At 47.3% G+C, this 21,471-nt stretch overlaps 12 protein-coding genes across 12 annotated transcripts, besides 2 other annotated features; 7 read left to right on the plus strand and 5 right to left on the minus strand.

Moving 5' to 3' along the window:
• Positions 1–488: 488 nt before the first annotated feature.
• Positions 489–1,854, minus strand: TSTA_120840 (uncharacterized protein; the record flags this gene model as incomplete). The annotated part of the gene is made up of 2 exons (XM_002482287.1): positions 489–1,512; positions 1,580–1,854. 2 exons carry the CDS (start codon positions 1,852–1,854, stop codon positions 489–491), a joined length of 1,299 nt encoding a protein of 432 aa, XP_002482332.1.
• Positions 1,855–3,252: 1,398 nt separating this feature from the next.
• Positions 3,253–3,279: a sequence feature (AT_rich).
• Positions 3,280–3,310: 31 nt separating this feature from the next.
• Positions 3,311–4,270, minus strand: TSTA_120850 (nucleoside-diphosphate-sugar epimerase family protein; the record flags this gene model as incomplete). Its single annotated transcript, XM_002482288.1, has 2 exons — positions 3,311–3,958; positions 4,019–4,270. The coding sequence occupies 2 exons, from the start codon at positions 4,268–4,270 to the stop codon at positions 3,311–3,313; spliced, it is 900 nt and encodes a 299-aa protein (XP_002482333.1).
• A 274-nt stretch (positions 4,271–4,544) lies between these two features.
• On the plus strand, positions 4,545–5,496 carry TSTA_120860 (uncharacterized protein; the record flags this gene model as incomplete). The annotated part of the gene is made up of 2 exons (XM_002482289.1): positions 4,545–5,276; positions 5,356–5,496. The coding sequence occupies 2 exons, from the start codon at positions 4,545–4,547 to the stop codon at positions 5,494–5,496; spliced, it is 873 nt and encodes a 290-aa protein (XP_002482334.1).
• Positions 5,497–5,918: 422 nt separating this feature from the next.
• Positions 5,919–6,528, plus strand: TSTA_120870 (uncharacterized protein; the record flags this gene model as incomplete). Its single annotated transcript, XM_002482290.1, has 3 exons — positions 5,919–6,064; positions 6,129–6,214; positions 6,272–6,528. The coding sequence occupies 3 exons, from the start codon at positions 5,919–5,921 to the stop codon at positions 6,526–6,528; spliced, it is 489 nt and encodes a 162-aa protein (XP_002482335.1).
• A 186-nt stretch (positions 6,529–6,714) lies between these two features.
• Positions 6,715–7,000, plus strand: TSTA_120880 (uncharacterized protein; the record flags this gene model as incomplete). The annotated part of the gene is made up of 2 exons (XM_002482291.1): positions 6,715–6,767; positions 6,844–7,000. The coding sequence occupies 2 exons, from the start codon at positions 6,715–6,717 to the stop codon at positions 6,998–7,000; spliced, it is 210 nt and encodes a 69-aa protein (XP_002482336.1).
• Positions 7,001–9,411: 2,411 nt separating this feature from the next.
• Positions 9,412–11,195, plus strand: TSTA_120890 (uncharacterized protein; the record flags this gene model as incomplete). Its single annotated transcript, XM_002482292.1, has 2 exons — positions 9,412–9,478; positions 9,518–11,195. The coding sequence occupies 2 exons, from the start codon at positions 9,412–9,414 to the stop codon at positions 10,915–10,917; spliced, it is 1,467 nt and encodes a 488-aa protein (XP_002482337.1). The 3' UTR covers positions 10,918–11,195.
• A 201-nt stretch (positions 11,196–11,396) lies between these two features.
• TSTA_120900 (60S ribosomal protein L13) lies at positions 11,397–12,770 on the plus strand. Its single transcript, XM_002482293.1, has 5 exons — positions 11,397–11,465; positions 11,538–11,571; positions 11,731–11,777; positions 11,879–12,037; positions 12,128–12,770. The coding sequence occupies exons 1-5, from the start codon at positions 11,463–11,465 to the stop codon at positions 12,563–12,565; spliced, it is 681 nt and encodes a 226-aa protein (XP_002482338.1). The 5' UTR covers positions 11,397–11,462; the 3' UTR covers positions 12,566–12,770.
• Positions 12,771–12,902: 132 nt separating this feature from the next.
• On the minus strand, positions 12,903–14,926 carry TSTA_120910 (uncharacterized protein; the record flags this gene model as incomplete). Its single annotated transcript, XM_002482294.1, has 2 exons — positions 12,903–13,905; positions 13,956–14,926. The coding sequence occupies 2 exons, from the start codon at positions 14,924–14,926 to the stop codon at positions 12,903–12,905; spliced, it is 1,974 nt and encodes a 657-aa protein (XP_002482339.1).
• Positions 14,431–14,468: a microsatellite.
• Positions 14,927–15,164: 238 nt separating the features above from the next.
• TSTA_120920 (GTP binding protein, putative) lies at positions 15,165–18,584 on the minus strand. The gene is made up of 6 exons (XM_002482296.1): positions 18,131–18,584; positions 17,946–18,077; positions 17,777–17,896; positions 17,597–17,728; positions 16,361–17,550; positions 15,165–16,310 (listed from the first exon to the last, which is right to left on the minus strand). The coding sequence occupies exons 1-6, from the start codon at positions 18,552–18,554 to the stop codon at positions 16,236–16,238; spliced, it is 2,073 nt and encodes a 690-aa protein (XP_002482341.1). The 5' UTR covers positions 18,555–18,584; the 3' UTR covers positions 15,165–16,235.
• On the plus strand, positions 15,203–16,066 carry TSTA_120930 (uncharacterized protein; the record flags this gene model as incomplete). Its single annotated transcript, XM_002482295.1, has 2 exons — positions 15,203–15,738; positions 15,769–16,066. 2 exons carry the CDS (start codon positions 15,203–15,205, stop codon positions 16,064–16,066), a joined length of 834 nt encoding a protein of 277 aa, XP_002482340.1.
• An 839-nt stretch (positions 18,585–19,423) lies between the features above and the next one.
• Positions 19,424–19,826, plus strand: TSTA_120940 (uncharacterized protein; the record flags this gene model as incomplete). Its single annotated transcript, XM_002482297.1, has 3 exons — positions 19,424–19,471; positions 19,535–19,603; positions 19,665–19,826. 3 exons carry the CDS (start codon positions 19,424–19,426, stop codon positions 19,824–19,826), a joined length of 279 nt encoding a protein of 92 aa, XP_002482342.1.
• On the minus strand, positions 19,772–21,245 carry TSTA_120950 (xanthine-guanine phosphoribosyl transferase Xpt1, putative). Its single transcript, XM_002482298.1, has 5 exons — positions 21,025–21,245; positions 20,864–20,970; positions 20,496–20,808; positions 20,327–20,439; positions 19,772–20,276 (listed from the first exon to the last, which is right to left on the minus strand). The coding sequence occupies exons 1-5, from the start codon at positions 21,055–21,057 to the stop codon at positions 20,228–20,230; spliced, it is 615 nt and encodes a 204-aa protein (XP_002482343.1). The 5' UTR covers positions 21,058–21,245; the 3' UTR covers positions 19,772–20,227.
• Positions 21,246–21,471: the final 226 nt, after the last annotated feature.

The raw sequence follows: 21,471 nt of genomic DNA on the forward strand, positions 1-21,471 counted from the left end.
GTCGGCTTCCCACCCTATTGGAACGTTAATTATCGGAGCGTTCCTGGCAGTTTATATCAGTATTTCTCCATCTTCATGCTCAATGCTCAGTTCAAGATGTACTCCGTGCCCCTTGCCGCAAAATAAATTAATCTCCAGTCGAATCGCTTCTCCGGAACTTGAATAAAGACTTGATTGTCCCTTCCATGAGACTCACACATGCAATCTGAAATTGAGCTGTTCAACTCCGGCAAGGGGGGCTTTGTCAGGTCATTTACACGATGTGCTTGAAGCTAACCCTGGTCCTTAGAGCATAATAGGGCACAATTGTCAGGGCAATAGCCTAACTTCGAGCGCCGATTTACAAAAGTTCACGATCATCTCAACGCAGCCACTCCTCGTTGTACAGAACTACAGCTAGAAAAACAGCCAACGCCAGATGCAATGGCAAAAACTAGAAGGTTTTATTTTCAACATTCAAATCGAGGAAGTCCGAATAAAATGCTTACTCAAGACGGATACAGCATCTGACCGTCGCTCTCTTGCGAGACACCAGACAATGGACTGGTTTGAGTCCCTATCCCTGCCCAGACACGCCCATGTGCAGTAGCAGCTTGCTCCATAAGCTGGAGAATGATCTTCAGGGTGATCCCGCCCTTTCGGAAGTCTGTGTTTGTCCACCGTGCGACTGCCCTGACTGTCACTGCCCAGGCCCGATCAGTCAGGATGGTCCGTGGCCGAGCACAAAGTTCTGATAGCACGAACACTACCGAGTGCCATTGCGGATAGCTTTCGAAGAACCACGACCACTGTTTGGTTCGAGGATCTGTGTCGAGTAGATATGCAAACTCCAACACTTCAACCGCGGTTTGAAAGAGCTGCTCTCGCGTAGGATCTTGAACAGATGAGGTTCCCCTTAGCGTTATTTCCTCTGCAGTCACCCTCTCCGGGAGGTGAGCAATCAACCACGAACGGGCGAGAGCGAGCCGGATGACCGTAGCTGTCACCCACTGTATGGGAACAGAGACGTCGCATGACCGTAAATACCGGTCCTGCAGTTGGCCGCTTATTTGTTCCAACGCGTGCATCCGTTCCCCCAATTGATGTGAGGTCTGTTCGCCTTGGCTACTGCTGGTGCCACTGTGAATATTGAGGTGAAACCGTCGATGACGCACTATCATTTCACACCGGGCCAAGCAGAATGTCATCTCGGTGAAGCCCACCTTTTCTTCTGGAGCTTCGATCGAATCGGGCGATAGAGCTGAATCGTCAATATTCAGCGGTAGCCTGGTGTCGTAAGAGTGCTCGGTGATTTGCGGGCCGATAGCGCGGAACTCGGACGATCGAGAGTCTAGCAAGTAGATGGACCACCATAGCCGGCGTCGTATTTCGACCTCAAAGGGGCTCAAGCCAAAGTAGGTACCATCGCGATGGAGCCCTAGTCCCTGTGCCATACGATGGACCGCCGCAGTCATGGTCCAGACGAAGGCAGCGTCTTCCGGGGCTCGAAGACAAGTTAGGAAAAGAGTCGTGCTGAAGCGCAGTCAGGCTTTGCGATTGGAGAAAGTTCGCTCGCGCCAACGTTTGTTCCGTAGCAAACCGGTAGTGTTGCTGGAGGTACGAATGATCCTCGCCCAATGTTTCTGCGCACTGCTCTGGATCCATGCTAGTGACAGCGGCAAAGTAGACGGCGAAGATTACAGCTTCCAAGGCCCGGTCGATGCCACTCCCATCCGCAGCTACACTGGCCATGATATCACGGATAGATGGTTTGTGGAAGATCATCACGACCGGAATTACATTCTCTTCGAATACGTTCCAAAGGATACGCCGGTGCGCCATGGTGGGGTGGAAGACGGAAAGAGAGACTGCCATTGATGAATATCGAAATAAAAAATGAGTGCTGTTTTCTGAATTCTCGTTGCTTAGATCCGGAGCCTCTCTACCCAGAGTAGGGGCATCGCTATCCTTCCCAGGGGAATGTATGAGGTTCTTGAGAGCTTCGATCTTCGCATAAGGTTCGCGAGGTTTCTATGTTAGCACCGGGGTCTTCGTAGTCCAAAGGCATACTAATTTGTGTCCCAAGATTAACCAGTACTTTATGGGTAACATACTGGGTGGATCGTTCGTCCTTTAACAATGCCCCATGCTCATTTCCAACGTCGAGGGCGTTTTCTGCAGCCGGGGAAATGCATAAGAATGGACGAGGGACGGATTCAAGTTGCCGAGTCAGAACCTGCACCTCCTCTTCTAGGATCTTCAAGCGCGAGACAAGTTGAGCCTTCAGCGGCCGTTTTCTGCGTCGTGGGGCACGGCCTGGCCCGGGGAATACGCACTCTAAGCCGGACTTGAAGCAATTGTCGCACGGTTGGGATTTGCTACATCTTATCTTCTTTTGGCTGCAACGGCGACAGCTGCGTATATTTGAAGTTTTATCCATATCATTGATACAGATCAGACCATTGCCAATAACTGTGAAAGAGGGAGACATGAGATTACGTTGCGTTACCTAAACACTTGCGTTCGGGCTTCAAATAATGCCCGCATTAGTTAATCAAGTTGCAGTAACTTAGTTAGCTAGCTTAAGTTAAGTTAGCTATTTCTTAGGAGTCGAAAATCTGGAATGAACGTAATGTCACATTAATAGTAGTACCGTACATTTTTCTTCGCAACTGACCAAGATCGTAAGTCTATAGCTTTGGAACCTAGATCGACCCCCAAAGGGGCCGGATGTGTCATCGTCCGGATCTATCTTCCTCGACCAATTGACCAGGCCTGGTCCTTTCTGCAGCATATCATACCTACACGTATGATGTTCCTTTGCACAGACATTTATGATTTATTATCGAGACTGATGTATCCTGGTAGGAGCATATTCCGTTGACGTTGAAAATGTCGCACTTCTTATCTGGCAGGTCTCACTCATCCGGACGTGAAAAACGAGCGCCTCTTGGCATTTTTGACACCCCTTCACATAGAAACAAGTCATACTTATTCTTTCAAAAGGAGTTTCCTGATAGCGCCAGTTTTCCCCTGAACTACCAGGTCCAAATAAAACGGGACGTTTTGACAAATGAGAAGAGGGAGGGAAACAACTCTTGGGTGATTTTATAACCACTGACTAGGCGAAATATTTACCTATCAAAGCTATCAAAATCACCTGCTATTACATATGCACCGATGAATACAGGCTTGTTAATTTGCATGGGCTATAGCACATGTGCAGTCTTGGGGGAGCCTGTTCCTAGATGCTAGAATTGATACTATCAAATGTAATTAATAATAATAAATAAATAAATACATAATCACACAAACGATTCCCCCCAGTTAGCTATTTCTTGAAGCCGCTCTCCTTCTCTAACCAAGTCGCAAAATCCTTCATCTCCGGATTGAGCGCCCTTATACTGGAAATATCAGCCCCGTACCCCTCATCTCTGAGCCACTTGAACATATATCCCATATCCTTCATCATGGCCATGAAGAACGAGCATACAGGACGAAATGTCGTAGGCAGTGGCAGACCTGTCCTCTGTTCAAAAATTGATTTCATCCCGTCAAATGTCAGTTCATCACCTGCTAGAGAAACTGCCTTTCCCTTGTACTGTTCTGGATGCATGAATGCATCGGCGCCGAAAAACCCAATGTCACTAGTTGCAACCAGCTGCAGAGGCTTTCCAGTCAAAGCTATCTTGAAGCATGTGGTGAAGACTTTGCCGAGGAAGTCAGGGGTAAGATTCTCGTAAAAGGCTGTCGGGCGGAGTATCACCCAGTCCATGCTACCATCCTTGGTGCGATCCACAAGATGGTGCTCGATATTATGCTTCTTAATAAAGTGAGGAATATTTGTTGGGTTGGTGAACGAGCGGTCTTTGCCGCCGCGGTCAACAGAACTGTAGACGAAGAACTTGACTTTCTGTTTGATGGACTCGTCTATCAGGGCTTTGCCTTGGGATTCTTCGGCATTGTTGCCAATGGCAGCCTTATTGAGGCGATGTCAATAACTGCGGTGTGAAGAAGAAAAAGAAGGAATTTGGCTTACCTGCACGCTGTATACGCCCCAGATAAGTGATGCTGTCAAGCGTTGAGCGTTCTGAAAGATGACTCCCGGGTTTCCCAAATCGCCCTCAACTAACTTGATATTAGGGGATAGATTGGCCAGTTTTTGGGCAGAAGCTGAGGTTGGGTTCCTGGTAACAGCGAGAATCTCGAAAGGGGCCTTGCGGAGGATGAGGCTCCTGATGAGAGCACCTCCTTGTTTGCCGGTTGCGCCAGTAATGAGGACAGCAGTCATGATACGTAACAGAAGGACAGTACGGCCCTGGAGAAAGAAACCCAAAAGTAGAGATCTACTTCTTTTATATGTATTTGCATGCCGATTTAATTTTAATTCTTATTCTTATAAATATTATGCCACACTGTATTACATCACCATACTGGCCCCGGGCTTAACTTCAAGCCCGAGATTACATAACAAGCAACCAACTCCAAGTCTATAGACAAAAGGAGAAACAAAAAAAGAATCTTCCTATCTTCTCCCACATAGATTTGATCTTCAACACCTAGACATGCCTCCCAAAACTCTTCACGATAACGTCTCCCGACGCAAGAATGCCTCCCCAGTTGGCAGAGCCGTCTTCGTCGGCCTCCGTGCCCTGGATGTCTGGTGGCAGCACAACCTTCTGACTCGGGGATGGGCAATGCAAACCATCGAAAAGCTGGGAGGGCAGTCAATCTCAAGGTCCCAAATCCTTACTTCTACAAACGTCACCGGCCTCCAGCCGTACTACAGTCTCGTCAGTCTTCTCTCCCTTGGCAGCAGCATTAAGCAGATCGCAACCATGATCATTATTTCCGAGCAAGAGACCCCCGTCTCTTCCGCGATAACCGTGGCCGCATTCAACACCATATTCAACTCAATTAATATCCTCCTCTCCGTGTGGGCTGTGACCTCTCAAGCGCCCAGCTCCTTATCTTCAAGCCACTTCCCCAACTTCTTCTACGCAAACCCTCTAATTGCCTTCGGAGCGGGTACATATCTCATCGGAATTCTAACCGAAACAGTCTCCGAGTTCCAGAGGACAGAATGTAAGAAGAATCCCGCGAACAAGGGCAAGCCGTACAGCGATGGACTGTTCTCCTTCGCGACCCATATCAACTATGGCGGATATACAATTTGGCGTACTGGCTATGCGCTTGTCACTGGGGGGCTCCCGATGGCGGCTCTGCAATTTTCTATCTTTTTTTATGATTTCGTAACCCGTGGGATTCCTGTGCTGGACGATTACTTGGCAAACAGGGTAAGCATTTTCTCGCCGCGTGGATATGGATGGCTTAAAAGACAGATAGAAGAAGGGGAAAGCTGATCATCTCATATAGTACGGGGATGCGTATAAGGAGATCAAGTCGCGCGTCAAATACCGTCTGATTCCGGGAGTTTATTGTCCTCACATGTTAAAAGAGAAACTCGCCACTGTAGCTCGAGTAATTCTAGGTAGTCAGGGGGGTATAAGAGGCTAGGAGTACGTTAATAGCACCGGGTTAAAGGGACATACAGTATTCTGTCTTCATGTACAAACTTGATTCTGTTGATAGTTCTCTTCATATCCAAATCTGCTTCCCATCCCTCCTTACTTTCTCATGGTTACCGGTACCCTAAGGGATCTCATTTTTTCAGACACGATTGAAGGCTTTGGTAAGCATAGAAGCTGTTAGAAAGAGAATACACCCGAGAGCGTACCAAGGTACGAGTCAACTTGAATTCGATTCTAATTTATGAATCAGCTCGGGGTTGTTATAAGCACCGAGTGCCATGGTCTTTACAACCATAATCACCAAGTAGACTATATAAAGGGATCAAACGAACCTCACAAATCAATTTGATATTCTCTCCCATATACATATAACACCCGGAAAGAAACCCAGAAAAAATAAAAAATAAAATGAAGGTCGGCATCGCAGGAATCACCGGCAAATTCGCCCGCCAGCTCCTTACTCACCTACTAGAAGCTGAGGACGACTCCCTCTCAATCAAAGGCTACTGTCGTGACCCTTCCAAACTCCCCGGCACTATGAAGGCATCTACCTAGTTGGAAGTAATACAGGGCACCGCATTCGACAAGGACGCAGTCAACACCTTCGTTCAGGGCTAGTGACGTTGTCGTCTGTTGCTATCTTGGTGATGACAAGCTTATGGTCGACGGCCAGAAGCTCCTTATTGACGCTTGTGAATCGGCCAGTGTGCCCTGATATGTCGCCAGTGACTGGGCACTGGATTACACAAAGTTAAAGCTAGGCGAGCTGTCTCCTAAGGATCCCATGATCCACGTCAAGGCGTACCTAGATGCGAAGAAGAGTGTAGCGGGCGTGCATATTCTGATTGGTGGGTTTATGGAGCCCATTTTCAGTCCGTTCTTCAACATTGTGGATGTCCAGACCAATACCTTCCGGTACTGGGGGGACGACAACGAAATCATGGAGGGGACGACCTACAACGATGCTGCAAAGTATACGGCGAAGGTGGCCTTGGATGCGGGGCAAAGGGTGTTCTAAAATGTAAGTATGGCCTAAGTCTATTATTACCTTGCGGAGCATCATTCTAACGGGGGACTTTTTACATTTGTTCTAGTCGTTGGCGGCCGTGCTACCCTGCAGGAGATTGTAAAGTCCTATGAGTATGTCTACGGTGTCCCGGTGATACTGGAGAAACGTGGATCTCTGGAAGACCTCTAGAAAACAATGCATGATTTGCGAACGAAGAATCCCCAGGATATTTCCAGCTATATATCGTTGTAAGCTTCTGCCCTGTGTTATGTGGGCATTCCTACTTCACCATTTAACAAGATCTGACCGACCGTTTCTTTATAGGTTTTTCTATTACTACTGGGTGAACGGACAGACATTTGTCGGACCTGAGCTTGACAATGCTCGTTATCCTGAAGTCAAGCCTGTTGATTGGAAGGGATTCATGGCCAGCTGGTCACGGGAGCAAATTGGGACATCTTACTTTGCCTTGACTATGTAACCGGTGGTCAAGCGTTGGATAATGAGTGCAGCGATGGTATACAGGAAATTGGGGTCATTTCGTTAGATCTCTTGATACCGGACGGCCTAAATTGGGTGGAGCACCAACTCATCGCAATGGATTTGGGTCTAATGATGAGGCTTTTGTAGGCTCATAAGATATGTTGTCATGTCTGCTCTAGCTAAGTGGTGAGGTCGAGGGTTGATATCAATACCTCGCCTAAAACGGGCGAGTCCCAATATGGCACCGAGGCAGGCGTCTACGTGAGTCAGGTGATATCTTGTCATATAACGATAGCCGTGGCGTAGTTTTTCGTTCGGCTGGCTGTTCACTTTTTATCTAAACCGCCTTCTTCTTTCCGTGGTTGTGTCCTCGCTTAAGAAAGAATCACTTTCATATCAAACCGAGGCGGAAGTCCTCCTTCTATGTGATCCTTGGGAGTAGTTCCGAAGAACTATTCAAGATGAAGAACTTGAAATCAACATTTTATGACCAACGTTTGCTTCATTACCTAGGTAGAGTGTACTAATCCGTTAAATCTTACTCCTTGATTTTGGTGACCAATATTTGTAGGTCAAAGTGCCGGAAGCAAGTGTATAGATAGCCCAAGAACTGGTTGACTTTATCCTGAAAAGGCGATATAGTGCTGACGGCTATCAATATGACTGCCTCGGCGAGTGAAGCCGGTGGTGGCACATTAGCTCTTTTTTTTTCTGAGGACACCTCAATGTTGGACGAAGATCCCGAGTCCCAGAATAGCAAGATCTGTCGTAGAGTCATGTTTGCCTTGATACTATTTTCTGATCCCCATTACCATCGCCTACTGTTATGGGCTGACCCCATATGGACAGGGCCCTCACTAACACCACCATTCCTGAAGCTATTTTATGATCTAGCGAGTGATCCTAGTTGACAATACTTGGCCTCCTGGAGACTGGAGTTATTGTTCGGAGTATCTGTTTGGCATATCCGGACTTACAAAGGAAACTGTTGGTTTTACTACGGTCCGTCTCACGAAGCATAGACGGTAGTAAGGCGCGAACACGAAGCGACCTAACGAGCCTGACAATATGAAGCTATCTTGATTCCTAATATTGCAACTAATCCCCAAGAGCGAGGGGGACGGGGGATAGCTAGTTAGATATATACGCGGCACGCACGTGCCACATCAGACTAACTAATCCGGTGCCGAAACGCGTAGGGTTTGATATTCACGTTCCGACAGAAACTCTAGAGAAACAGCACGATTCTCTGTTTCTATATTAAGTGGTATGCGTAACAAGAATTTGCATGTTTTCTCCTTTTCCTTCTCATGTACGTTATCATCTTAGGAATGAACTCATAGTGTTTCATACGACGGGACTGGCCCGTAACACCTGCTAGTAGATATGCCTTGGTTTCGGCTGCTGATGGTGAGACTGTTTGACTTTCTGGGATGATGTATAGGATAGAAAAGTTCAAAACCCCCTTCTAGGAGAACTCTTTGCTATTTGCTTGGACAGTGTCGGAATCTCACTGACCTTTAAAAAAAAGAAAAGCTGTGCTATATTTTCCACCCAGCGAAATCCGTTTAGATTCCAACAATATGCGTAGTAGTTAGTGTAGCGGTGATAAGTTCACGAGTCCTTGAACTTTTGCAACATTGAAGTCACCAGTTCTGAGAATCGATCTGATTAGATCAGAGCATATACTACTAATCTGTACGTAGTCACCAATCACACTGAGAAGGCTCACATACCATGAGGAGGCTAGCAGCCCTATGGAATGTTGCCCTGTCAACGCAGTAAGGAGAACACGAGGAGAGCCGACTCCATGGCAACCGCTGTTTTCCTCACGTGACCGCACCGCCACGGCCGGGCATGCTGATTCGTCGAGTCCGAGCTTGTCCCCGCGCTAATGGACCAAATACGCAAAGCTGATTGGCTGCGGCAGAATCACCACATTGCCATGGGCGGCTGGGCTCACGTGGTTGGTTGCGGCGGGCGGTGGGTCAGACGATTGGCTGCCCAGCCTCCTCGTCCACTCCAGTACAATTAGGCTGGCCATCACCGCCATTACTTATCGTCTTCACATTCACCTTCTCTACATTCCTTCCTCGTCTTTCGCTCATCTTTCCATACCGTTCTCCCTTTCTTCGCGAGCCGCCATCATTTTTCATTCCGTGGTTCTTTTGTGCGCTTACTGAGGACTCATCCTTGGTTTATCTACGTGGAGCCTATCGGCGATAAGCGGGATAACTGTCGTCATCGCATCGCCAGCAACAAAGAAGTAAACAGTCGACAGCGGTGCCTGGCATTGCTTAGCATTGCCCCAAGCTTTCCCCTGGGAATTACCGACAAGGTGACTATTAGCGCTATATTTTTAGGCCTAGACTGCAATACTGACTGCCAAACTTAGGCCAATTGCCGCCCATGTCTCAAGATTCAGAGGTCCGGTCCCAGGCCTCCCTGGCTCCTGCGGCCGAGATCCTCATCCCAAGTACGCCGCCGCGGCGATCCATTCTTTCTGCATCCCCAGATCTGAAGCCAGTGCGGGACCACAATGGGAGCTTATCAGATAAGAATGGTGGCGTCTCTTCATCGTCTGAAATGACACCCCCTCCTTCGTCTCAGACTCGGGCACCACTTCGGCGCCGGTCGAGGTCGGGGTCCAACGTGGTTATTCCCGCTTCTCCTCCGAAGGAGTCCTTGGAGAAATCACTGTACGCGGCATATGGGGCAGCCGAAAACCTACCCACCATCGAGGATATTGATGCTGCCGATGACGCGCAAGTTCGAAAGATAGCTAAAGACCTGTTAGCGATAGCGCAGGAAGCGCGCATGTCCGCTTTGCATTTCAAACTACAGAACAGTCTTCTGTCATTCACAAGCAACGAAGCAATCAAGCGCGCCGAAGTTGAGCAGCAGCTTGCTCGAAGAGAAGTTGAAATTTTGCAGAGCTCAGAGTATCAGAATCGCCGTGCCAATTCATATTCGCGCACTCCGCAGATCTGCCCGACTCCAGATTCAGAGGCTTCTTTGAAACGGGTTGCTGAACTCGAGCGTACTAATGCTAGACTGGAAGAGAGACTATCCAATGCAAAAATATTGATTCAAGAGAAGATTGACGAAGGAAACAGCAAGAATGAATCTCTTTTAGAAGAAAACCGTCTACTCAAGAAGCGTATCCGAGATAATCGCGAGCATTTGACGATGTTCCTTGATGCTGGTTCTTTGTCACCCAATTCTCGCCCTGAATTCAGTACTCCTCAACGAAAGTCTCAACCGCGCGTATTTGATAGTGCGCGCACCCACGCCAGCAGTCGCGGCAGCAGTCATGACGCCTTTGCTACTCTATTAGCTGCTGATCGTGTGTTGCATGGTGACTCTACGAATGTGTCTCCGACGAGAAACCGACATCGGAATGGACATCTGGGAGGCGCTCACGTGAGGGGTGCTCATTCAATGTCTTCCCTGCCAGTTACGCCTCAACGTCATACACATGTCCATGGTTTTCAATATACCACTCCCGTCAGCAGAACCCATACAACGGTTAGGAAAGATACTTCTGATCCAGAGAACAACCGTCATGACCGTGACAGCACCATCTCAGTTTCTGACGCTGAAGAAGTCATTACCGACGAAGATATCCCAGCGTCTCAGGCCAGCTCTCGCGCCACCGATATGCTCCGTCGTCTACCAGAAATCAATCAAGAGACAAACTCCCCTCAAGGCCCGTCTGCAAATCGCAGTAACATTGGCAAATCAAGCACTCTCCTGCAGACAAAGATATTTGGTCAAGTGAAGAAAGCTGGTGTTGACCGATCTGGTCCAGCATCACAGAAACGAAAGGGATCATTTGTCGAAGAAGGTCCTGTATTGAAGAAGCCAAAGGAAGTTGGATTGGGTATTAGCAGTTGGAAGATATCTCCTGCATAGTCTTTGGATTGTATTTTTCTAGCATGTTATGACGATTGACGATGAATTTCAAGCGAAAGGACGGAAGGATCGGGATTGGCAAGGTTCTTGGATATTGTGTTGGTCTATTTGTTACGCGTTGGTGCTTTTGTGTTTTTGAACAGCCAGTACATTGGTACTGTGCTCACTGCTCATGGTTAAAAGCGATTTGTGTTTGCATAGCCTTGATTGAGGCTACTTTATGTACAATTATTATTCATAGCTAAGTTAGAGCTCAGTAACTTAGTAACTACGCCTCTATATCTAAGTTAGCTCCAGAAAAAAGCTTACATAATATCCTAAAACAGAATAGTCTAGGGCTCGCTAAGCGAGCGCCGCTCCGCCAGCAAACGCCGGCCTCTGACTGGCCCGCTTGGTCCAACCACACCAAAAAAAAGTTCCCACCCAATATTAACATTAGCCCGTCTTTACCCTCTTGAACCTCCAAGTCAGTCCTTTTCGAGACTCGACCAGCAACAACACCCCCGTCGACAATCCATAGTGAGACTTGATCTCCGTCCGGCACAATGGTTAGTTTCTTTGAATGTCGGATTTAGGATTGGGAATTGGAAATAATGGGCTGACGGTTTCGATGGGTATAGGCGATCAAGCACAACAACGTTATCCCCAACACTCGTGAGTTTTGACCACTTTTTTTTCAGCCCGGCATGATGGGAAAATGGAGAATTGCGCGAAGAAAGAGTTGGAATAGGAATTTGAGAGGAGAGAATGGATATTCGACGTGCAGAAAGAGGCATATTGAAGGACTTTACTAATGGAATTGGCTACTTTCAGACTTCCACAAGGACTGGCAACGTCGTGTCCGCGTGCACTTTGACCAGGTACGACCGATTTTTTTTACGATAACCGCGATGAAAAGAATTCGACAGCAATACTTGTCAGATCACGGATTGTAGAACTATCAAACTGACCAATTTCATAGCCCGGACGCAAGCACCGTCGTCGTCAAGCCCGTTTGTCCAAGGCTGCTGCTGTTGCTCCTCGTCCCGTCGACAAGCTCCGCCCTGTTGTGCGATGCCCTACCATCAAATACAACCGCCGCTCTAGGGCCGGACGCGGTTTCACCCTCCAGGAGTTGAAGGTTAGCACCATTCTACCAACCTTGAAAGTTTTCGTTACGATGGCAAAGAGGTTGGATGATAGGTAGATGGAGAGAACTAACAATATACAGGAAGCCGGTATCCCCCGCAAGCTCGCACCCACAATTGGCATCTCCGTGGACCACCGCCGCAAGAACGTCTCTCAAGAATCCCTTGCCGCCAACGTCGCACGTCTCCAGGAGTACAAGAGCCGCTTGATCCTCTTTCCCCGCAAGAGCGGTCAATACAAGAAACTCGACTCCTCCGCTGAGGACGTCGCAGCCGCCACCAAAGCGTTCAGTGCCGACGGCAAGGTCGAAGGATACACCACCCGTGTCTCATCCGCTCTCCCAGTCAAGAACATCTCTGCCGCCGAGGCCGTTACCGAGATCAGCCGTTCTGATCTTCCCGAAGGTGAGAAGGCGGCTTATCGCCGGTTGCGTGAGGCTCGTGCCGAGGCTCGGTACCGTGGTGCCCGTGAGAAGAGAGCCAAGGATAAGGCTGAGGCTGAAGAAGCTTCTAAGAAATAGATATCAGGGAAATGATGTTTTTGCTTCTTCTTCCACACAAAAATTCTCAAATATGATAATGATATCCTTTTTCAAAAATCTTATCCTCTTCCTTATGTCATTAGCATGCCTATGGAGAGACGGAACACATCAATTCGAGGTCTCAGGGGAGATCATGAATGTCACCTCGGGTAAAGAAAGTGCTGGGTCGATTTTCAATCATTAGTTGTGGGTACGGCGTGATTGTTACAAAGTGTCGTACAAATGGTGTTTTTATGTCATGTGTTACAAAAATAAAACTTCTTGATAATTCTTTGGTCGAGTAGCTATATACAGGCCTCTTAGAAGGCCGAAATAATCATAGAACATCAACCCCGAACAACACACCTATAACACCTTCCACAGCCTTCACAATAGCTTGCGCCTCTCTCTCTTCATTCCCTATCGTCAGAGCTTTGCTACTCCCCTCCTCTCTCAGAACAGAGTGAAACAATCGTTTCAATTCCACTTCTATCTTGCTCCGCGTTGACTCGCCCAGGTCCGAGATATAGACGCTTATATCAGGCTTGAGTTGCGCCTCGCTCGTCCATCGGTCCAGAGATAGGGGACAACTGAGAATGAGTTTTGGGTGTCTTGTTTGTGATGTCGCAGACGTATGAGGTAAAGGAGATGAGAATAGCATAGACGAACGCTGTAAATGAGGCAGAATGAACCTCGAGTCTGATTTTTTCAATGGTCCTGTCAGAGGCTCGGAATCGATGTCACTGAGTTTCTTCCTCTTGCCGGTTTTGCTTAATATAGATTCCTGGCTTTGGCGTAGTCGAGACCAGATCCGTGCTCGGGAGACAGATGCTTCCCAGAACCTGGTGATTCCGACACAGAGACCGGAGATATCTAGCCCTAGGATAGGGTCTGAGATTCGTGATTCAATCCATATCTGTAAACTGGGTGGGATCTTTGCTGAAGCTCGTTTCGATAGGGATATAGATGTGATTCGTTGGGATTGTAAGTCTGTTGTAAATTCAAGCGGGATTGTGAAATTGTTTGATGGAAAAGGTGGTGGAGCTGATAGAGTGATTTGATGTGTCTCGGTGATGGTAGATTCTGTGTCTGTAGATACTGATAGGGACGTGGAATGCTCCAGAGTCAAAGGTGCGAATGCAGTTATATAGGGTTTTGGGTCGGGTATTTTGTCCAGTGCGAATGCATTGACGGGCTCTGGAGAAGTTGAACGTGGGCGCACAGGTACAGCTTTTGCTGAAAACGGTAGCAGAGAAGATATAAGAGTTGAAATTGGGGGATGGTCCACGGCAGATGTTTCTGATAGTTCTGTCGACCTATTTGTCGAGGCTAAAATGGAGCTATATCAAGTCAGAGATGGAACATGTCGCAGTGATCATATATAACTTACATCAAATTCGAAACATCTTCCTGATCAGGCCGTTTACCGTCATACCCCCGTTGGGCTCGATTTGTCCATTTCTCCAGCAGATTGACATCCTTCTTCAACTCATCAAGTTGCGCAAGAAGTTCCCTTTTGAGTTTCTTTCGTTCCTGCACGGCTGGATCGAGGTCCTCATCTTCATCCTTGGGTATATCCTCTGCTGGCGCTACATCAGCAACGCCTAGTTTACTCGGACCTAACAGGTCCTTTCGTAACCCCCTCCCTGCACTTGGACTACTCAACCACTCCTGCGACGCTTTTCGACGTTTCTCACGGCCCAACTGCGTTGGTGTAGGCGGTAACTCGGGTTCTGGGTTATCACCATTCAGGGCGGATGGTGCTAAAAGCCCTGAATGTTCTAATTCTCGCGTTGCGCTATCCAGCTCTGATGCAAGTTGTTCGTCTAGATCGGTTTGACGAATAGGTGTATTTTGTGACGGTCCTTCTTCTCCTTCTCCTCCTTCTCCTCCTTCTCCTCCTTGATTGACATAAGTTTCACTTTCTCGACCGCTACTTCGTCTCGGCGACTCAAGCCTTCTTGATATCCTGCGCGGCGGCGCGGCAAAAGCCTGCTGCTGGGCAGCAGCAATAGCCCCTCCGCGCCGCGGTGACTGTGATAACGCTTTCAATGGAGAAGACTCCGTATTTGCAGTCAACGATGGTCGTAAAGCTTTTCTGTCTCGTAGTCCAAACGGTATACCCTGAGTCGAAGATTGTTGTTGTCGCTGCGGACTTCGCGTCGGAGATCGAGCGAGAACATGTGATAATACCTCTGGGTTTGAGCGTGCCAGACTCGATCTGGTAGGGGATTGAAATGATTGTCTGTGGGTTACTGATGAGCGTAAAGAAGGTGCTGCAGTGTTGTTCGCATCTTGTGCGGTCGTCGCGTCTGTGGTCGTCGGGCTCGTTCTGCGGCGTTTTGCTGGTGGATCGGACATTTCGTCTTTGAGACTGCAGTATGCAGACAGTTGCTATAGTATCAGCTTGTCCACTCTACTTAAAATGTCAATTGACAATTGGAAAATTGGGATCTGTCAATCGCGTCGCATCAGAGAGTAAATGGGTTATTCCCTTTTGGGAAGAACGTAATCAAAGCTCGCCGTGTGTTTGTCCTGTTTGCACTGTATGACATAACGCATCCCACCAGCCGATTTCTTCATATTCTCCGTCACTTCCGCGGCATTTGGTCTCTCAGTTCGAGACGATTGTACAGAATGGAGCGGTCGATACTGACGCCAAACAGGCTCTCAATATTGCAATCACTTTATAAATCTAGACAGTCTCGCCTGACTGATTGGTATAATTCCGCTGCGGCTCTACAATGCGATCGCAATCGTGGTCGTCTCTCCGAGTCGACATCACGAACCTCTTACAATATCCAAGTCAAACGATCATTTCATAACACCCCCATAAACAAAGGTACAACAACACAAAATAACCCAGAAACTCATCAAGCCTACCCTTTATCAGGCTACTACTCCGACGTCCTGTCCTTCAACCAACCAGCACATCAACAACCTCACCAACCACTTAGTAGCGATAACAACAACAACAAACCCACGGAAGAGAAGAAGGAACCAACAAAAGAAGAAAAAATGTCCATCGTATTCGGCACCCGTCTCGCAGGCCCAGGCTACCAGTCAACCCGCTACAACCCCGAAACCATGCGTCCAGAATCAACCTGGCAACAAGTCAACGGCATACCGATCCCGCCGCGGCCCATGGAACCAGATAATTGCTGTATGAGCGGGTGCGTACATTGCGTTTGGGATGATTATAGAGATGATTTGGAGCATTGGGCTTCGAGGGTTAGGGATGCTAGGCTTGCTGGTAAAGGCGGTTCGATGGCAACTGCTAAGGGCCAGAAGGGTAAAGAGATGAAACAAAGTCCAAGGAAGGAAGTTGCTAGTGCCAGTATGAGTATGGATGATGATGGAGGTGGGAGTGAGACGAATTGGGATCTACCTTTGGAATTGGGTGTGGAAAGTGAAGAGGATTTGTTCAAGGGGATTCCTGTGGGGATTAGAGAGTTTATGAAGACGGAGAAGAAACTGAGGGAGAACAAGATGCATCCATGATTTGAGGTTGTTATGTTTGTCAGCTTGGATATGTTATATACCCTTCATTGTGTATATATGTCATTGAATTTTTTTTTGGATAGAGTAGATATTTACGAATGACGAACTAGACATATCTAACCAATGTACAAACTAGGCACCTCTATATAATATCCAACATAATGACTTACTAGCTCAGCGATGCTACAGCCCGATCCATCAACTCCCTCAGCCTCTTCTTCTTTCCCTCAGGCAAAGACTCCGGCTGCAACATGTTAGTTCATAAGATTAGCAGTTAGGGAAGGGGAAACGTACATCTCTACCCAGCAATTCCTTCACCATAATCACAAGATTATCCCTATCCCCCCTTCTCTGCAACTGCTCATTCGTAGCAGCAGACTCATCATCAGCCACATCAAGACTCTTCTCAACCTGCGTATAGATGTCCGTGTCAATCAGACAGTCCACTACAGCAGGACATCCTTTATCATGAGACGCCATCAGAGCCAGAGCAAACCATCCCTCGCTACGCACAACAGGCCACTCGGTCTGCGTGATCATGGCGCCTAAGGGACGAGCGATGTCCTCATGAAGATCGAATAGTCTATCCAACAGTCGTGCAGTCTCAGCATCATCAACCTCCGATGCTTTCGAGCGAGATAATAGAGTCCGACAAAGAGAGCAGATAATACGGCCAATCTCGGTCTTGATGGGTGCCGTATCCGTCCTGCCGCATAGCGATAGTAGCATGGACAAATACGTACGTGAATGGGCAGGAGAGTCCGGATCAGAGGATAACGAAGTCAGCAGTCGAGTAATATTTTTGATATTCGATGCAATCACCAGACGAGTTACGCTGACAGCTGCCAATTGTACCTGCGGCACAGTATCGTACGTCCATACCTTGGACACAGCGGGTATGATATCTGCTTCTCCGAGTTTTTCACGGTTTGATTCTGCAATGGATAGGTTTTTGAGAAACCCGAGTGCGGCGTGGAGGACACCGCCGATTGTGTTGGTTTTCAAGATATGGATTAGAGATCGATGGATGTTTAGCTGGCTTATCATTAATTGACAAATTTCGTCAGTTCGGGCCACGTTGCCCAGCACAACGCATGCGCATATTTGTAGTGTGTCCCCTCGGCCTGTGAGCCATGACTGGAGGGTATCTAGCAATGGGGATCCGACAGGATACGTCTCGAGGAACAAAGGCAGTGCTGAGATGTCTGCTAACGTCTGGTTGAGTTTTAGACGTAATTGGTTTAATAGTTGAACATCTTCGGTCACGGATTCATTGACTTCGATGCTGAAGGATCGCTGAAGAACTGATGTGATATGTTCTACTAGCTTGTGTCGGATGCTTGCAACCTGGAATCTCTCTGTTTGCATGTACTGCTCAAGACAGGTTACGAGACATGTATACTGTGCGAATGTTGTGTCTTCTTTCAGAGCAATGGCCATTATAAGTACGATGGTACCGTCGGGGGAGTTCTCGATGCCCGCCGCTGCATAGGTTAGCATTTATTTCTAATCAGTTCATGTAGCACATACCTTGCCCTGCTGTCAGTTCTACCAATTCATATGTAAAGTTGAGAAGAGCATTTCCAGTAATAGCTCCGTCGTTTATCTGTTTGAGCAGAACATATCCAAGACGATTAGCGGCGACTTGAGCCTGAGCAGGTTCTGCAATCGTCAGTCATGACCAAGCCAACCAGGAAATATATTTCGTACCAAATTCATTGCAGATATTATAAATCACAGGTATGGCTACGTGGGCCAGCTCTGGATTCAGAACCAACCGCATGATTGCTCGGGTGTAGTTGTTGGATACAACAATCTCTCGATTCTCGTCTATTTACAGTTGTTAGTTTGTATCCGAAACAACAGGGAGTAAATGTACCGGTATCAGCGCAAGAGTTTCCAATGAGGCGCAATGAATGGAAGAGTAAATCTTTGTTGACCTCTGGTATGGAAATCAACTGTAGAAAGAATTGCAATACCCCTGACTGACCAAAAGGGATTCTCCAGGATGCTATACCAGCATTAGCAACTATCCAGCCTATATCAACGAGAGGATGGACATACGATCACGACTAGCATTCGCTAATGCATCGGCTGCTTCAACCAGGTACTGGGACTCACTCTGCCAAAGCTTCTGAAGGATCGCAGCTACTCCTCCTAGAAGCTGAGGACCACGCTGGCCTTCTTGAGCAGCTACATCAGCGGACTCAAGAGCATTCCGAAGCTCTCTGGTATCGAAAGCGTCTTCATCCCCTTCGGTCTTGGAGAGGACTCTCTGCAGTGCACGAAACATTTGGTCTTGTTCTTCCGCCGGAATGACTTCTGACTCATTCGATGAAGACAGTGACTTCAGCCCTGTCAAGTCTGGAAAAAGAGTGCCCACAGCAGGTAAGTCTATATCCGCAGCAAGAGAGAAGATATCTGTTGTTGCCGTTGCAACCGGGACAAGCCCGGTGCTCCCACCGTCTTTATAGTCTTGTGAAGCCATCTTCACAAAATCCTTGTCTTGTATCTGTTCCTTGATACAATTTCCTCTTCCAGTTTGTTCCAAGATACCCAGTGGATGCCTAGGGTTTAGTATGGATAGTTATGTGAAATGTAGTCATGAGCCAGTTGCAACCATCTACCTCCAGGCTCCAGGCGGCGCAAGCAAGCCCCACGTTGATTGACAATGAGATGACTTTGTGATGGATGTGGATGTCACGAGGGAGTCAGTCTCCCTATACAATCTGCTGTCTTTGACCTGAAACCCTGTTTTTTGCTGATGGTTGTACGGATATATTCCATGCAATATGCTGTTGGTTAAACTCGCGCGTTGTTAAACATAGATTATCGAGAAGCAATCGGGTTCGTAGCCATCCTTGATTGTCATGCTCCACGAATCAATCACAATCTTGGATATTTGTGACAATGAAATAGCGAGTCTGTTGCCTGGAACTAGATCAAGCCATGGCGCACAAATGTAAAGGAGTGTAGCGGAGTCAAGGTAAAAGAAATAGCCGGCCAATGTCGTGCGTCTGCCTGGATGCCTTGGTGCCGTATATGTTTACACCGATGCTTTACTGGAGTCAGTGAGGCTTATTTCTATGTAGTCAGGAAAATATTCTTGTAGTAATCATAATTGTGTATTATGATCCATTCTGATTAGACCTGTCTGGTGGAATTGTAGCCTCAGGCAGCAACACCTAGCCTAAGGAACCAACCTTAATACGGCGACCTTCGCGGCCACACGCGCAGAGACAAGCTGTTCAGACAACTTCAACTTCAACCATACTCTCTTTTTATTTCATTTACGTCGCTCTCCTGTCTTTGTCTCTACTATTCCTCCAATAATATATACTCCAATCGACCGACACAATGACGCGCGCCCAGCAGACAGTCTCAATTCTCCTTTTGCTTTCCTCTGTAAGTTATTCCTTTTCTCATACCCAGCTCATAATACTTGACACTAACCTTCTATTCTGACAGCTATATCTCGCCCTATACCTCGGCCTCATCCCAATCAATGAAACAGTTCAAACAGAAATTGTCCCTGTGGTACGTCCTTACTCCCTAATAATACCTATAGCTGGCTGTCGATATACTGACTTCAATATAGCTCCCCTTTTACGGCCTGATCGTATTAGCATGCTTCCTCGGCGCGCGACTCGGATACATGATCTTGACCTTCAACGACGTTCCGCAGGAGTACGAGTCGCTTCAAAAGGAGATTGAACAGGCAAAAATTGAGTTGCGCAAGGCAAATGTTGATGTGGATTAATTCGCTAGGATACGGGGATATCATTTTTGCATTCGCAAGTTATCTTTTAAAATAGTTTTTGAATGAAGGTTTGGATTTATGGACCGGTTCCTGGTATACTCGGTAGGAGTTGCTCTGAGTGTTGTATTGCTTTAGTGAGCTAACATTCGAGGGGACAATTGCTGGAAGTCCTCAACTTGAGTAATTGTAAATGTACATATTCAAACTTCAATAGTCGCAGACAAGACATATTTTCTAATTCTGGGATTATATCGTATTCTGACGTCTATACAAGCGAGAAGCTAAGAGGAAAGAAGACCGCTGCAACGAAGCTTTTGATAAGAAAATGTAATTAACGCCACCAGTTGTAATGTTGTAGGAGTGAGACGTAATGCATCAGGGTGTTGACCGGAGTAATCGCTTTAGATGAGTGGGAATTTCTTTGCCAATTCGTCGTGTTCGTCAATGTCCCTGCACAATGTTAGCATTATTCAATCTGCTTTATGTAGAAAAAGACGTACTTGGCTTCCCATGGATAGCAAATCCAAACATCACCAGTTGTAACAGCGGCATGATACCGGCCAGCGGCAATCATATCCTCCGGCAGTTTTCCTTTCTTTGACTTGTCCTTATTCTGCAAGAAGACCATTAGTCTCCGATAGCACAATAAAAAGCAGGAGGATATCTTACGTGCAAAACAAAAATCGAAAAGGTAGTCTTTTCACCCTCCCGACCCAAACTCTTCTGAGCTTGCTCGACATCCTTCTCCAACTCGCGAACGGCATAATCAAGTGTAGTACGCGTATCGTCCACCTCGTCCACAATCAAAATGTTCTTTCCAATCAAATTGGCCATTTCCAATGAACTCAGATCCAGCCATTGTGTGCGCGTAACCTTGGTACCGGGGACTTCTTCGGGGTCATCGCGACCTAGGTTCTCGTAAAGAGAAAGACCGATCGCTTGAATGGGGATGTTGGGTTCGCCGGGACGTTTCAAGAATGATCTAATATAAAATGAGCAAATCTCCTTATAGTCTCTGGGTAAGGATGCTGACGTACCGGAGGATTCGAGCGGGAATGAAACCACCACCACCGATTGCGATCATGAGATTCGGACGGAATTCCTCGAGGATCTTGTCGGCGGATCTTTGGCACAGCTTGTGCACCTGCAGATGTATCTCGTTAGGACAGTCCGATCGGGATATTACTCGAGTACGTACCTGATTATATGAGACGTAGACCTTTTCAGGCATTGTGAAAGAAGTTGATTATTGTATGGGAAGGGAAAAGAGGTATATGATTCTCCAAGGTCTGATTATGAACCGCAGTGTGATGTTCGCTATCTATCTCGTACAGAGCAAAGAGAGAGGAAATACGAAAAGCAACAAGGAAGAAAAAAATTAGACAATTAGAACCAGAAAAGGAAATTCGAGGATGGATAGGCTGCCAACCCCCGCTTCGACGACAACTTTTTTCTTCCGCCTCAGGCCATCACTTGCCTTTTTGAGTATGGCTGCGATCGATATCCCCGCTCTAGGTTGGAAGAGGACTAGACTGGCAGATTTGCATACAATTGCATACAAAAATCTATAAAAAACACTCTACAACTTTAAATGATACCTCAACCACCATTCTTGATCTTTGTTATGATTTAGGCCCATGTCAGA

Source organism: Talaromyces stipitatus, genomic scaffold, assembly GCF_000003125.1.
Source record: "Talaromyces stipitatus ATCC 10500 scf_1105507295555 genomic scaffold, whole genome shotgun sequence".
NCBI classification, from domain to species: Eukaryota; Fungi; Ascomycota; class Eurotiomycetes; order Eurotiales; family Trichocomaceae; genus Talaromyces; species Talaromyces stipitatus.